The sequence below is a fragment of the Galeopterus variegatus genome, unplaced genomic scaffold (genome assembly GCF_000696425.1).
Source record: "Galeopterus variegatus unplaced genomic scaffold, G_variegatus-3.0.2 Scaffold2327, whole genome shotgun sequence".
Classification (NCBI taxonomy): Eukaryota; Metazoa; Chordata; class Mammalia; order Dermoptera; family Cynocephalidae; genus Galeopterus; species Galeopterus variegatus.
Window position 1 is genome coordinate 174,157 of NW_007728438.1, and position 13,591 is coordinate 187,747.

General features: G+C 41.3%; 1 protein-coding gene across 1 annotated transcript in view; it reads left to right on the forward strand.

Moving 5' to 3' along the window:
- GPC4 (glypican 4) overlaps window positions 1-13,302 on the forward strand; it is a 103,734-nt gene extending 90,432 nt beyond the window's left edge. Inside the window, exons 4-9 of the mRNA XM_008581326.1 lie at window positions 3,839-4,004; window positions 8,902-9,032; window positions 9,126-9,272; window positions 10,145-10,281; window positions 10,919-11,094; window positions 11,186-13,302. Of these exons, the coding sequence (XP_008579548.1) occupies window positions 3,839-4,004; window positions 8,902-9,032; window positions 9,126-9,272; window positions 10,145-10,281; window positions 10,919-11,094; window positions 11,186-11,388 (960 nt within the window). The 3' untranslated portion in view covers window positions 11,389-13,302. The remainder of the gene's footprint in view (window positions 1-3,838; window positions 4,005-8,901; window positions 9,033-9,125; window positions 9,273-10,144; window positions 10,282-10,918; window positions 11,095-11,185) is intronic.
- The last annotated feature ends 289 nt before the right edge of the window (window positions 13,303-13,591 follow it).

Consider the following 13,591-nt stretch of genomic DNA (forward strand, 5'->3'; position numbering starts at 1 on the left):
GCCCCCCCCCCCCCCCCCATCTGCGGGTTCCATGTCCATGGATTCAACCAACCGCAGATTGATATATGGAGGCCAACTGTACTCTCTGGCTTTCTCTTCCCTGTGCTAGTGGAAAACCTTTGGCTGGCTCTTTTACCAACCTACATTGCTTCTCACTTGTTTTCCAAAAGGGAGGCAGCCATTTTGTTAACCCACTGGGGAAGTCCAGAGTCAGAAGGTAGAGCTGGTCCATGACACTCTGGGTCCACCATCCTGAGCTTGGTCAGGTCAGTGAGGGTGGGGCCCCAAGGCCTGGGGAGTGGTCGCATTACTGACACTTTGTGTGAGGGAATGAAGCATAGCAGGGGGCTCTTGTTTCTTTAGATCTTATGACTGTTTTTTAAAATCCTTCCCTTTATACCAGGGCCTCATTGCACAGAAGGGATTTGTTTCCCAGGTTCTGATTAGTGGTTGTGAGACGAAAGGCAGATTTTCTCTAACTTTGGTATTTCATGTGTCCTTTCTCGACCCAGTTTTCTTATAACTTCCCCATCTCTCTCTTCAGTTCTGGTAATATTTAGTGTTTCCATAGCATGCTATAGCCGAGTTCTTTGTGATCATTTTTAGTAGTGACACAACAAATCATGTGCAGAGCATGAGCCAGTACTTAGCCAAAGAATGTAATGGAAAAATTCCACCAAACCCAGCTTCATAATCTTCCTTTAAAAAAACTCTACTGTATCATTTAGTTTGGTCTCTGTTTTTAAAACTTGAGCCTCCATCAGCCTATTTGGGCAGGGAGGGTACTACAAGGTCTACTGCATAAATAATTTGACTTGAAGTTGAACTGAGAATACAATGAACTTCCTAGAGTTATTGAAAAAGAAAAGGAATGGAAAAGGAATTCTTTGAAAAATGTTTCTTGAATGTAACTATCTTGGGTTTTAAATTTTTGCTCATTTCCTAAAGGCCCATACCAATTTGGAACTTGTTTGTGTTTTGTAGAACAGATTTCATATTCTAACACAGAAATTTTTACTTGTCTTGCTACCTAAATGCAAACATCTAACGGAATAATCCCTGGCACAGTATGTGCTCAATAACTATTTATTGTCACTTTAGCTTTGTACATTTCTTCTTACTAGGGCGTTGTCTTCTCTTAAGCATAGTATTCAACAAATGCCGTGCGCTGTTCTATGATTTTTTAGAGTCATTTACATAACTCTTTACCTCTCTAAAATCCAGCAATTTAGCAGTCTCATCAATGTGGAACCTAACTAAAAGAACAAAATAACCGATGCCTAAGATGAGAGTCTCCTGTCTTCTGTTTAAGAACGTAAGGAAGCGTGATACATCTGAGAAATCTTTTTGTCACAGATGTTTGATAAAGTACAGTACTGGAATTAAATGTAGCAGGGTGACTGTCAGCACGTTGCTTTATCTGTTTGCCTTCAGTTTTCTTATCTCTTAAGTGTGAGAGCAGCCCTCAGTGATCTCTAAGGCCCCTTCCAACTCGAAGGCTTCTGTGGTCCTATGATTCTTAGGCTACCTCCCCTCTTAAGGCCTATTTGCTCATCTGTAAAATGAGAGATGGACGAGTATCAAAGTCCTAACAATCTGTGACTTTAAAGGAATGAACTTTAGCCATCCAGAAAATCTAGCTATCCAGAAGGGCCATTCCTCCAGGGAATTGGTTAGCCAAGATTTTACTGTACATTAATACATAGTTAAAAGGACTAATTTAGTGTGTAGGGAAACATTTGGGACTGGTTAAAACTGTGGAAAAATCCTAATTCTTTGTAGGGTACGTTGACTTTAGTGTATACAATTACCATCTTGTTACATGTTTTCCCTCCTATAGGCTAGAGTTCTGTTCGGGGTAAGACTGAGTACATGTGTTTGTGTGTGTGTATATGTCAGACAGGAGCCTGCCAGTGTTAGGTTTTTCTCCTGACAGTACTAATTCCCTGTTCCTATTCCTAAGGGTACTGGTGATAAGCAGTATCCAAAGTAACCCTCCAGAGCAAGTGAAGTACATTGCAGGGCTGCCGCACATCCTGCATCTCTTCCTTACAGTGGTTTCTGCTTCTAAACATCTATATTTATAGAACCGGTTGGTACTGAAAGAGAGGAATGCACTAATCCTCTGATACTGACTCCGAAAGAGGCAGGGGGCGGGGGTGCAGAGAATAGGGAAGATGGGAACTTTTAGTTAGCTGCCAGTGTGTGATACTTAGCCACGATCCTTTCTAAGCATTAAGGGAATTGAATGACGGATGGAATCAGCTCCCCTTGTAGAACTAGAAAGATGAAACTAAGCCATTCCTCTGCAGAGGATGGCCAGCCCAATCTGACTTCGGTACTGTTTCCACCCTTGCTGCTTCCCTTCTTCAGGAAATTTAATAGCCCCCTGTGTCCTACCATATGGTGTCTCAGTTTCTGCCTACTGTTCAAGCCCCTCTAAGTTCTGGCCATGTACGCACTCCTATGCATCCAGTCTTATTTCCTACAGTTCCTCAACCCCATTCTGAGATGTCATGATATGCTCGGTACACTCTCTTGTTCATTTCATCGTCCTCTCCCTTCATTTGACCATATAAACCCAACTTCCTCCCCCCAAATTTGACTGATTCTCCACCTCTTCAATGAAGTATTCCCTGAGCACTTTGTGCTTTACTGCTCTCAAGCCTTAGAAAGCCTTCATGTACCCCTAAGTTTAAAGTTACTCATATTCTGCCCTGTAGAATACATTAATTTTGCCTTCTGCGTAGCTCTTGGCCCAGAACAGAGTATATATTAGATACCCTCCTAAACCTTGATTGGAAGGTTAAGGTTTGTCTTAGTCATTTTTCTATTGCTATAACTGAATACCTGAGACTGGGTAATTTATGAAGAAAATAAATTTATTTCTTACAGTTCTGGAGGCTGGAAATTCCAAGAACATGGTGCCAGCATCTGGTTGGCTTCTGGTGAGGGCCTCATGCTATGTCATAACATGGTAGAGAAACAGAAAGGAGAAGTGGGTCCATGCAAAGAGAGAGGGGACAAAGGAGGCTGATCCACTTTATAACAACCTGCTCTTGCAAGACCTAATCTGTTCCTGTAAGAACTAATCCAGCCTTCCTGAGAGAGATGTTAATCTATCTCAGTGACCTAATCACCTGTTAAAGGCTGCACCTCCCAACATTGTTACATTGGCAATTAAATTTCAACATGAGTTTTGGCAGGGACAAAGCACATCCAAACCATAGCAAGACTCAAAGGGCAGCCAGTATGATTGAGAAGATGTAGTGCTTGTGTTCCAGTCTGGCAGAGACAAACACAGTGATGGTAGCAGTCATAACAGGGCTTGGATGGTGGACAGGTGAAGGTAGTAGCCTCCAATACTACATCTCATGGCTGATCCTGGAAAATGATTTGTAAAAGGACTTTGAAATCATTGAGCAATTTATATGAGAGGGAGAGAGAGACTGAGGGAGGGGGTTGGGGGAGTTTACAGAGTGAGAGACATAAGTCTTCAAAAAGTTCATAGAAAGATTTGTATTTTCTTTTAATTCTGCTTGTTTCCATGAACGTTTAAAGTACCCTCATATATGTACCTTGATTGTTTAAGGTCATATGATGTTCATCCCCACCTCTCTCCCCCTCTTCGCAGCACACACCTTCTCTTTTTCTAATATCTAGTCTAGATCTAATTCTCCTCTTCCAGAGGCAGGCCAGGCCTGCTAATTGTGATCAGTCACAACTCATTTTTAAATTAAGTTCATGGCCAAGCCTTCAATGTCAGCCTGATAGATCTGGAATTTCTATGTCTATTTGAGCTCCATCATCACTGCCTTTTTTTCTTCTCACATATTAGGTAAATCCCACAGCCCAGTGTACCCACGCCCTGTTGAAGATGATCTACTGCTCCCACTGCCAGGGTCTCGTGACTGTGAAGCCATGTTACAACTACTGCTCGAACATCATGAGAGGCTGTTTGGCCAACCAAGGGGATCTTGATTTTGAGTGGAACAGTTTCATGGGTGAGCAAGCAACGAATGTACTGAAATTGCTAGACAGAGCTCCACTTGCAGCCACAAGGAATGTCGTAATTGTCATCTTTGAAATTTCTGTTCATTTTAGTGTTATTTATTTAGTGCTGCCAGGGTCCTGACTATGCTCAAAGTATGAACTTTTATTATGCTCGAAGTATGAACTTTGAGCATAGTCAAAACATTACTGCAAGTTAAATGGTGGCATTTCTGAAGACATTAGATATAATGAGAAAGTGCCTTTTCAATATTTTCCCCCTGAAGGTCAGTTTTAGTTATGTATCATAGGCTCGTATCCATGTAAATACTGGAGTACAGCCCTCACGGAGCTATGAAAGTGGCTTTTAAAATGTTATATCTGTTACACTGCAACTGAATCTTCTGCACCCTGGCTAGATACCTATCTGCTACTTGGATCAGGTGAGATCTGATTGTTGACATTTAGGGGTTCTGTTTCTATAGAGGATTTAGCAATAACAGACTGCTCAGGTGAGAAAGGAAGGACTTTTGCCCTGGTAATTTAAGAGAGAAGTATTCGTGTATGTACCTTCCACCTGGAAAACCATTACTGGAACCCAGACAGCAATATAAGTGTAATGGCCAGTTTCTGAGAGGGTTGATTATGATTTGGGGGAAAGGACAAATTAAGGATGATTTAAATGTCCAGCCATCAACTATCTGGATGCCTATTTAGTGCATATATTAGTCCTGAAACAACAGTGACCAGTGCATGCTGAAGCTCCTGATGCTGAGTGTTAGTGGGACTGCACACACATGCTAACAGTTCCTAGAAACAAACTCACACTTATTCCCACCCCCCAATCATATTTGCATAATTGCATAATTTGAGTATCTTTATAAGCACCTATTTTTCACTTATTTGTCCAATCATGGGAACATGGATGCAGTTTGCTGGCTGCTTTTTGGGGGGAGGAGGGAGAGTTTGGAGTTGGGGAATGCTTTTTAGTCTGCATGAGAGCTAATTACCATACTAACTCTGTTTGAAAGTACGTCAATAAATTGGCTCCAACAGATTCTTGAGAACATTGACACAGGGGGGTGAAAAAAAGATGTGAATATTAAGCAATTCAGCACAATTGTAGCCTAAATAGCGCAAAGCTAGAAGACCTGAAAAAAATCTTCCACATATAGAAAAGCAGAATCCCATGAAAGGGAAGGCATAAGACCGGCATAGACATCATACCCAGAATGAACCCATGGGAGAAATTGTTGCTTCGAAATATTTCTCATGGAAGGAAAATCTCGTGGCATCTCCAGATCTAAAGTCGATGTTTTTTCTTTCTTTAATCCTGTCTCTTCCCCATGCCCAAATATCAAGTTTGCAGTATACTTTTGCAAATTGAGTTTTTAAAGAAAGTTGGTGAGCCTTTTCACTTTCCCCCTATAATGCACTATTTCTTCGGGCAAGGGAGTAGAATTTGCCATATGGTCCAGAAATGTATGGCATCAATGACCCAGTTTTGCTAACTTTCCTACAGACACATCAGGAATAAAGCGCAGACAAGCATGTTCTGTTATTCTGAAATATCCAGCAGAATCTATGATTAAAGTCCTTATATCCTTGTATTAAAACATACATTCTACATATTTTTTCCAAGAGTTTGCAGGTCCATATCAAATCAAAACCATATTCTGGCTAAGTAGTTAATATTTTCAACCAGTTACTGTAAAACAAGGAGGACTGAAGTTGTTGCTGTTGTTCTTGTATATTTTTAAAATTACATTTGTTACCTTTGAAGAAACAAAATGAAGTTCACATGGAAAATGATAAGATTTCCAAATTAATTTTTCCCCGTTGCTTTAAATGATACTTTTTGGAAGGATGAGGTATATAATTGTCTCCAAACTTCATTTTTAACAGGTATACTATTTATTTCTAATAAGCTGATATAAAAGGCCAGGAGTAATAGACATTGTTAATCTCCTGCGCTTTTTCATGAATTTTTCACGAGGGTTTAATTAATCTGCTCTGTGCTTATTGAATTGAGTCCCAATTTACATGCCTCTGCTGTAAGTTCTTCCTCCCACCCCATCTTTTTTTTTTTTTTTTTTCTTTGCAAGGAACTTTTCTTTCCCCTTTAAATGACTGCATTTAATGAATGGCCGAGGGTTTCCCCCACCTTCTGTAAATCAGATCTTGGGGTTAAGTTGGGAAACTGCCTTCTGTTCTTCCAGTCAGGTCGTGAGGCTGAAGATGTGGGTTTCTGATTATTGGCGGCACAATGCCAAAGGAATCACTTTTCCTAGGGAGAGAGAAGAGGATGCTTTATGGTGGGGGGGGGCAGGGGGGCTCAATGCCAGTATCCTGCGGTTGGACTACACCCTTAAAGAGACTAAGGATGGGTTTTCCAAATCTGCCTTCTTGCTGCCATTTGCTCTTTCCTTTCTTAACCACATCTGCATATTTCCATGAATTGTGACCCTTTAGTTTTAGTAGTGTTGAAGTTGTATCACCCTTTATCAGGATGGATCCAAACAGTTGAAACATCTTGTAGCTCAGTCTTATAAGAGGCTGGTTATATGAAACCTTCAGTTCGAAAAGTCAACCAAATACCTCCCCATTCCTACCACCAAAACAAAAGGTCCGTTTCTGGAGGTTCGTAAATCATGCTTAGGTGGACCTTGTTCTCTATCTCATACTGTAGCTGTGTTAACATTCATTTGACTGATAGCCAACCCTATTCATGGCACATGTTGCTGCCAGTGGGAATTTAGTATTAGGATTGCTGGTGGGGACACCAGCCAGTTCCTGGCAGGAGGCAGGGGCCAGTCAGATATCTCACAAATAAGAGACCTGTGGCCTTATAGCAAGCAGAAGAAAAAGCAGCAAACTGTCTTTGGCTTTGTCTGGGGGCTTCTTATCAGGCCTGGCTGCTGCTACCGAAGAGCCAAGAGCCGATTGATAGCCAGTCGTGCCTTCCCCCAGGGGTTAGAGGCAGCTTTGGCTCCCGGGCTGTGGGCTGCAGGCAGAATACGTCCTTGGTTGCATTCTTCAGCTCCGCAACGTGCAACGCCATGGCACCGGCCCCAACAAAGGCCCCGGCTTCGCTCCCCATTCCCAGGCCCTTGTGTATGGCCGGCCGGCTCCGAGTTTACAAAGACGCCAAACAGCCAGAAGAATTGGGGTTTATGTTTCCTTTCAGTCTTTCACAAACACATTAGTGATCTGGACTTCCTCGCCACGAGGGGAATAAGTAGTTACAAAATGCACTGTTTTTTCTTGTTTAAACCTCTGCATTTTGGATGTTTATTATCTGTCTATTCATAATATTTTTATTTGGAGCAAGGGATTTTTTCTCGGCTTAGGAAGGAATGAGCTTTCTGTACGTGGCAACCCTGATGCTTTGACAATGATGAACACATTTAATTTGTGCTCCACTTGTTTACAAAAGTCTCCTTTTGGTAGCACATCAAAAGCATTTTTTTTTCTCCCCTAGTACAATGGTATATTCATGCTGTCAGCCTTTACTTCGAGGTTAGAAGCGTCACTTTATTGGCGCTTACCACAATGCAATCTGAAACTTCATTTGTTATTACTTTAAAAAAATTGCATTTCACGGAAATCTATTTGTGGTTTGTGACATCGGAATTGTAGTTGAGAGAAATGACCCCAGGCTTTAAAATGTTGTGTAGCATTTGTTCTAGGTTGAAGGTGAAAGGTTGATGACCAAATCTGGTTTCATTGATATGCTGATTCTTAAACTCCTTTCCACTAGAAAGCTTAGGTGGAAACTCAGCTGGGGACTGTAGTTGGCAGTGTTCTTTGAGAAGGACACACAGTCTCCTGGAAACTAGCCCTTCTTTCTAGGAGCTGTCCTTGTACTACCTGAAGGCGGTAGATAATGTAGGCCTAACCTTTTTTTGCCATGTGTTAAACACTGGAACAAAAGCTCACTGCTTGTCGCTAATGAAGCATCCTTTTTCTCATGTGTGGACTAATGAAGCATCCTTCTTCTCATGTGTGGACTATGTTTCCCAGTTCCTACTTTTGTACAATAGGTATGAGGCAAAAATACTAAACCTCATGATCCCAACAAACATGTATGGCATGGAAACAAGCCCAGCATATTTTGTTGAAGGGGTTCAGTGCTTACTGGGAAAACGCTAGACTCCTCCAAAGTCTAAAAGTGACTTGCAGGGTATTTGGTGAAGATATATGTTGTGAGCACACAATTTTTGTGTATTACATCTTATGTCATCTTTTCACTCAAATAAAAAAGGTACATGTTTTCCTTTAAAATAATAAATCGAGGCCCTTGTATTTGAAATGGGAATTTTATCTTAATACCAAATTGCATTATTCAAAGTTTTATTATTTGAAAAGTCATTAGAATTCCTAGGAACACTTTTATTTATGTTTTGCAATTGTGCACTCATGGATCTGAAAGGTTTCATTTTTTTAAAAATGAAAGAAAAGAATTGGTATGCTGGGATTTGGACTGATTTATGTTTTTGACTCGTGAATGGAACCTGAAACGAAAAGATCCTAGTCTTTGGGAGAACTGGCATGTTTTTCTGCCTCCGGCCTTAGGTTTGGCAGCTGAAAGGTAGCTCAGAGCCTTCAGTAACAGCTGCTGACACACGAAGGAATGAATAATCCATATAATAGGAGGTTCCTGATTGGGTTTCCTTGCTGTAGAACAAAGCATTCATCTGGCTATCTCACACTTTAGAGCATTAGTGATACAGAGTGACTAAATGCAGTTTGGTGTAATGGAGACAGATATAAAAACATGAATTAATTGTGATGCCTGCCTCCCACCCCATGCAGGAAACAAAGACGGTGAAATAATCAGACTGATTACTCAAGGCCAAACTAATGATTTACCTCTTGTGCTGTATTGTTCTTCCTCAAACCTCATGTTAGATGCTATGCTGATGGTGGCGGAGAGGCTAGAGGGTCCTTTCAACATTGAATCGGTCATGGATCCCATTGATGTGAAGATTTCCGATGCTATTATGAACATGCAGGAGAATAGTGTGCAAGTGTCTCAGAAGGTAATGAAGGCAGGATACTGGAAAGGAGAATTGGAGGCCCACTCCGGCTTGTGATGTGACTTCCCTAATATGACCATACTTACTCCAATGTAGGTTTTCCAGGGATGTGGACCCCCCAAGCCCCTCCCGGCCGGGCGAATTTCTCGTTCCATCTCTGAAAGTGCCTTCAGTGCTCGCTTCAGACCATATCACCCTGAGGAACGCCCAACCACAGCAGCTGGCACTAGTTTGGACCGACTGGTGAGCGTGTGGGCAGGAATAGCTGTGTTGAATGACAAAGAACTGAAAACATTTGCTTAAATGAATTTTAATTGGAAGGCTTGTAAGTGTAGGTCTCTCAGGTGTAACTTTTCAAGCAGACTGTATGTGGATACCACTAAATCTGCCTCTCATTTTCTAAGTTCCTGCATAGTCAAGGAAATGTGATATGTCTTGTCTCAAAACTTCTCTTTAGTTTCATCATGTATTTACGGAGCATCTATTATGTGTCCATCACTGTGTTAGGTGCAGGGAGGCTGAAAGGAAGAAGGCCAGTCATTGTTCTCAAAAAGCCCCTACAAAGAGGGAGACACAGACATTCTAGGCTTACTAACATAAGTATAGTAAATGTGAGAAAATACAGGCTTATTGCTTTATACATGGCAAACGCTGCAAAAATGTAAGCGAGTATAAATATAGTAGTAGGGGGAATGCAGAGGAGGGAGCCTGAGAAGATGCATGGACAGGGAGGAAGAGCAGTAACAGGCTAGTTTCACAGAGCGGATCATGTATAAGCTTGATCATGACTGTAAAACCCTTGGAAGAAGAGATGGAGTCTTATTGCTGTGTCTACAGGCTGTAGAACCTGGTAGGCCTCAGATGGTAGTTACTATGAAGAGGTGGAGCAGACAGCAGATCTGGGCAACTCTCTCAGAGCTTGCATTTCAACTCTTAGTTCATTTAGTGGCTCTGTACTTCTCAGTATAAATTTCATCTGCAGCGTTCTCTTCCAACTAAAGTTGAAAATGAATCGTGTATCACTCTGGAGATAGTTTAGAATTGATCAAAAGGCACGCACACAGGTGGTTTTGTGTTGTTTCACAGTGGTCCCTTTTTTTGGCCTTCTTAATTAGGTTACTGATGTCAAGGAGAAGCTGAAACAGGCCAAGAAGTTCTGGTCCTCTCTTCCTAGCAACGTTTGCAATGATGAGAGGATGGCTGCAGGAAATGGCAATGAGGATGACTGCTGGAATGGGAAAGGCAAAAGCAGGTTAGCCTCCACTGAGTGGATTTGCATCCTCTCCTTTCCTAGATGCTTAGGTGTCCCTCAGAGAGCCTTCTCTCAGTGGTCAGTTGAGGCATCGTGAAACAATCCACAGTAGGTAGGAACAACATGGAAGGCTTGCAGGCATTCTTAGGACAAAGTAGAAGTTTTGGGACGGCACCCAGCTACTTGCAGAAAGATCAACAGTTTGACAGTAGTTAGATTCTAGTAATAGGGTTGTTCCAACAGTGTCATTATTTTAAAAATATTAAGGCCTGCGGCCCTTTGCCCAAAGGCCCGGCCTCACATAAAGCACCAGTTCTAGTAGGATCTCATTCTCTTGCTTGACGATGCCCTGTGTACCTTCCTTCCATACTCAGTAACTTAGATAAGTACCCATTTGAGGGCACTTTCTTCTGACCCACCAACCTCTATAAAAGGGGTAGCTTTCAAAAAGATCATGGTCAAACTGGAGAAACAAGACATATACCCAGGAAAAGGAGAAATTAAGAGTTCATTAGGAATTGAAGAACTTCCGTGTAATTGTGCTCAATGGAAATACTAGAATCTAGCAGAAATCTTGGAGGATCTTCTCTTACTTTTTGCTTACTGATCATCGTAATGGGGTTGTTTCCCGTCTCAGGTACCTGTTTGCAGTGACAGGAAATGGATTGGCCAACCAGGGCAGTAACCCAGAGGTCCAAGTTGACACCAGCAAACCAGACGTACTGATCCTTCGTCAAGTCATGGCTCTTCGAGTTATGACCAGCAAAATGAAGAATGCTTACAATGGGAATGACGTGGACTTCTTTGACATCGGTAAGCATTTGTGCTTTGAAACTACAAATTGTTCTTGTTCGCCTTGTGATGACAAGTGGAGTGAAATCTGTATTCCATTTTTTAAAACTAGGTGATGAAACTAGTGGAGAAGGAAGTGGAAGTGGATGTGAGTATCAGCATTGTCCTTCGGAGCTTGGGTACAACGCCAGTGACCACGCTGGGAAGAGTGCCATTGATAAAGCCGACAGTGCTGGTTCCTATGCTGGGCCGCAGTCCTACCTCCTCGCTATCTTCTGCATCTTGTTCGTGGCTGTACAGAGAGAGTGGAGATAATTCTCAAACTTTGAGAAAAAGTGTTCATCATCAAAAAGTTAAAAGGCTCCCTTTAATCACTTTTATACCATCGTAGTGACTTTGCTTTTTAAATGAATGGACAACGATGTACAGTTTTTACTATGTGGCCACTGGTTTAAAAAAATGCTGACTTTGTTTTTTCATTCAGTTTTGGAGGAAAAAGGGACTTGTACATTAAGTTGGCTCCCACTCCCCCAGGATCATGTTAACCGTGGCTAACTGTAGGTACAGAGCTGTAGTTGGTTGTGCATTTGTGATTTTATCACTCTATTGTTTTGTTTGTTTGTTTCTCATTTTGTCTGTGGGTATTTTTTTCAATTATGATCTCACCTTGTTTCTTACAAGAAAACCAGGGTCCTTTCTCGGCATGTAACATGTACGTATTTCTGAAATATTAAATAGCTGTACAGAAGCAGGTTTTATTTATCATGTTATCTTATTAAAAGAAAAAGCCCAACAAGGAGTAAAATTTCCATTTATCCCTGTTATTTTAGTTGCCTTATCTGGAGAGACGTGGAGGTGATTTGGGTTCTTTAACTGTTATTAACTTAGGACAGAATGTGAAGGTATAAGCGGGCTTCTGAGCCACTTGTCAGACTGTATTCAAGCATCACTGCAAGAAGAAGGTTATACTTCCTTTATAGCTGGTGATTAGAAGAGACTGCAGACCTACCCGTTTTGGTTGAGTTGAATTACATAAGCTAAGATTACGTGTAGGTCCATTTCTTGAACCCACTTATACTTAAAGTGTAACCCATTCAGGAAAAGATTCTTGATAGAGTCTCCCTTGAAAGATAGAAGGCAGTCAGGTTGTCCCCGTTATCACATATTCACACTTGGGTTTGGGGATTTTTTTTTTTTTTTTTTTTTTTTAACCAGGCTCAAGTTAGCAAGCCACAGGGTGCTAGTTTTCATGTCTACACTGACCCTCTTTGAATTTCTATTCCAATGGCAGCAGTAAGTGACCAATAATCTCATTTGGTCTCCCTTGTTTTAGTGGTCCAGATTTCAAACCCAGCCATATACAGGGAGCTGTCTGGGAGCTAGCCAGAATTGGGGTGCAGCCTGGGCTCAGGGAATAGCTGTCAACACTCAAGCAAAGTTTTTGTCTGTGCGTGTGTATTTGCATTTGTTATTGGACCCCAGTTTGGTTTTTTTATTTGTTTGTTTGTTTTAGGAGAGTGTAAGGTGTCTTATTTGAGTCTTTTTCTTGCCCAGCCAACCTCTGGTCAGTACAGCAAAGGACTTGCAGTGGTTGCAGCTATGTGCTACCCATGTCAGCCAAGGAGCCGAGCCCCCTTGGGGGAGAACTGAGTGTCCAGATTATTTCATGTGTTTTTTTGGGGGGGTGGGGTGGGGGGATGGGGGGTAGGTAGAACTGATAAGGCTAAGTCTTAGTGTTGACCCTTAGCCACATGGGTGAACTGGCAAAGGCCGTATCTGTTGTCCCAGGCCAAAGAATAACAACTGCCTTGGCCCCTTAGGAGCCCCCTTCCTTGTGTCCTTACAAAATGACAGCTCATAAAACTATGAGAATGTAACACATCAATTTAAAAGGAGTTCCCAAAAGTCTTCAGAAAATAAAATTCTGCAAGTCTCTTCCTGCTTTAGACAGCCGTTAAGATCCCAACTGATTCTATAGAAGCTAAAACCCACAGAGAGGTTGTTTGTGTTATGGTTGGTTCAATCTTCAGTTGTAAGAGTAATTCTCTATTTTTATATTAAAACATTACTTGATAGCTCAGGGTCTACATTTCATTCAACTTTTTACACCAAATTCTGAAGAATGGTCAAAATGGAACATTGGGGGCTGTTGTAAACAGAGGCTTAATTTTATTAGAAGTAGCCAGTTATTTATTAAAGCATGATGTTAATAAAATAGGCATATTCTGGCTGGTGTGTATGAGTTTTTTTTAAATATATAAACAAATCACAGAAGACATAAAATTGAAAAGGCACTCCATTTATGTATGAGGAAAAATAGATTGTAAATAGCTAAGCTGTGTTGTGAGAACTTGGAAAATGTGCTGATACTTTGTAACTACCTCAGTTGTGAGGAATTTCCTTTTTAGCTTACACTGCTATTACTTTTACTTGGTAGAAATGAATCTGGTCTCCAAAATATGGCTCAAAGAGTTATCCCCATAGACCTTGTTAGATTGTTTTTAATTTAAAACCTTGA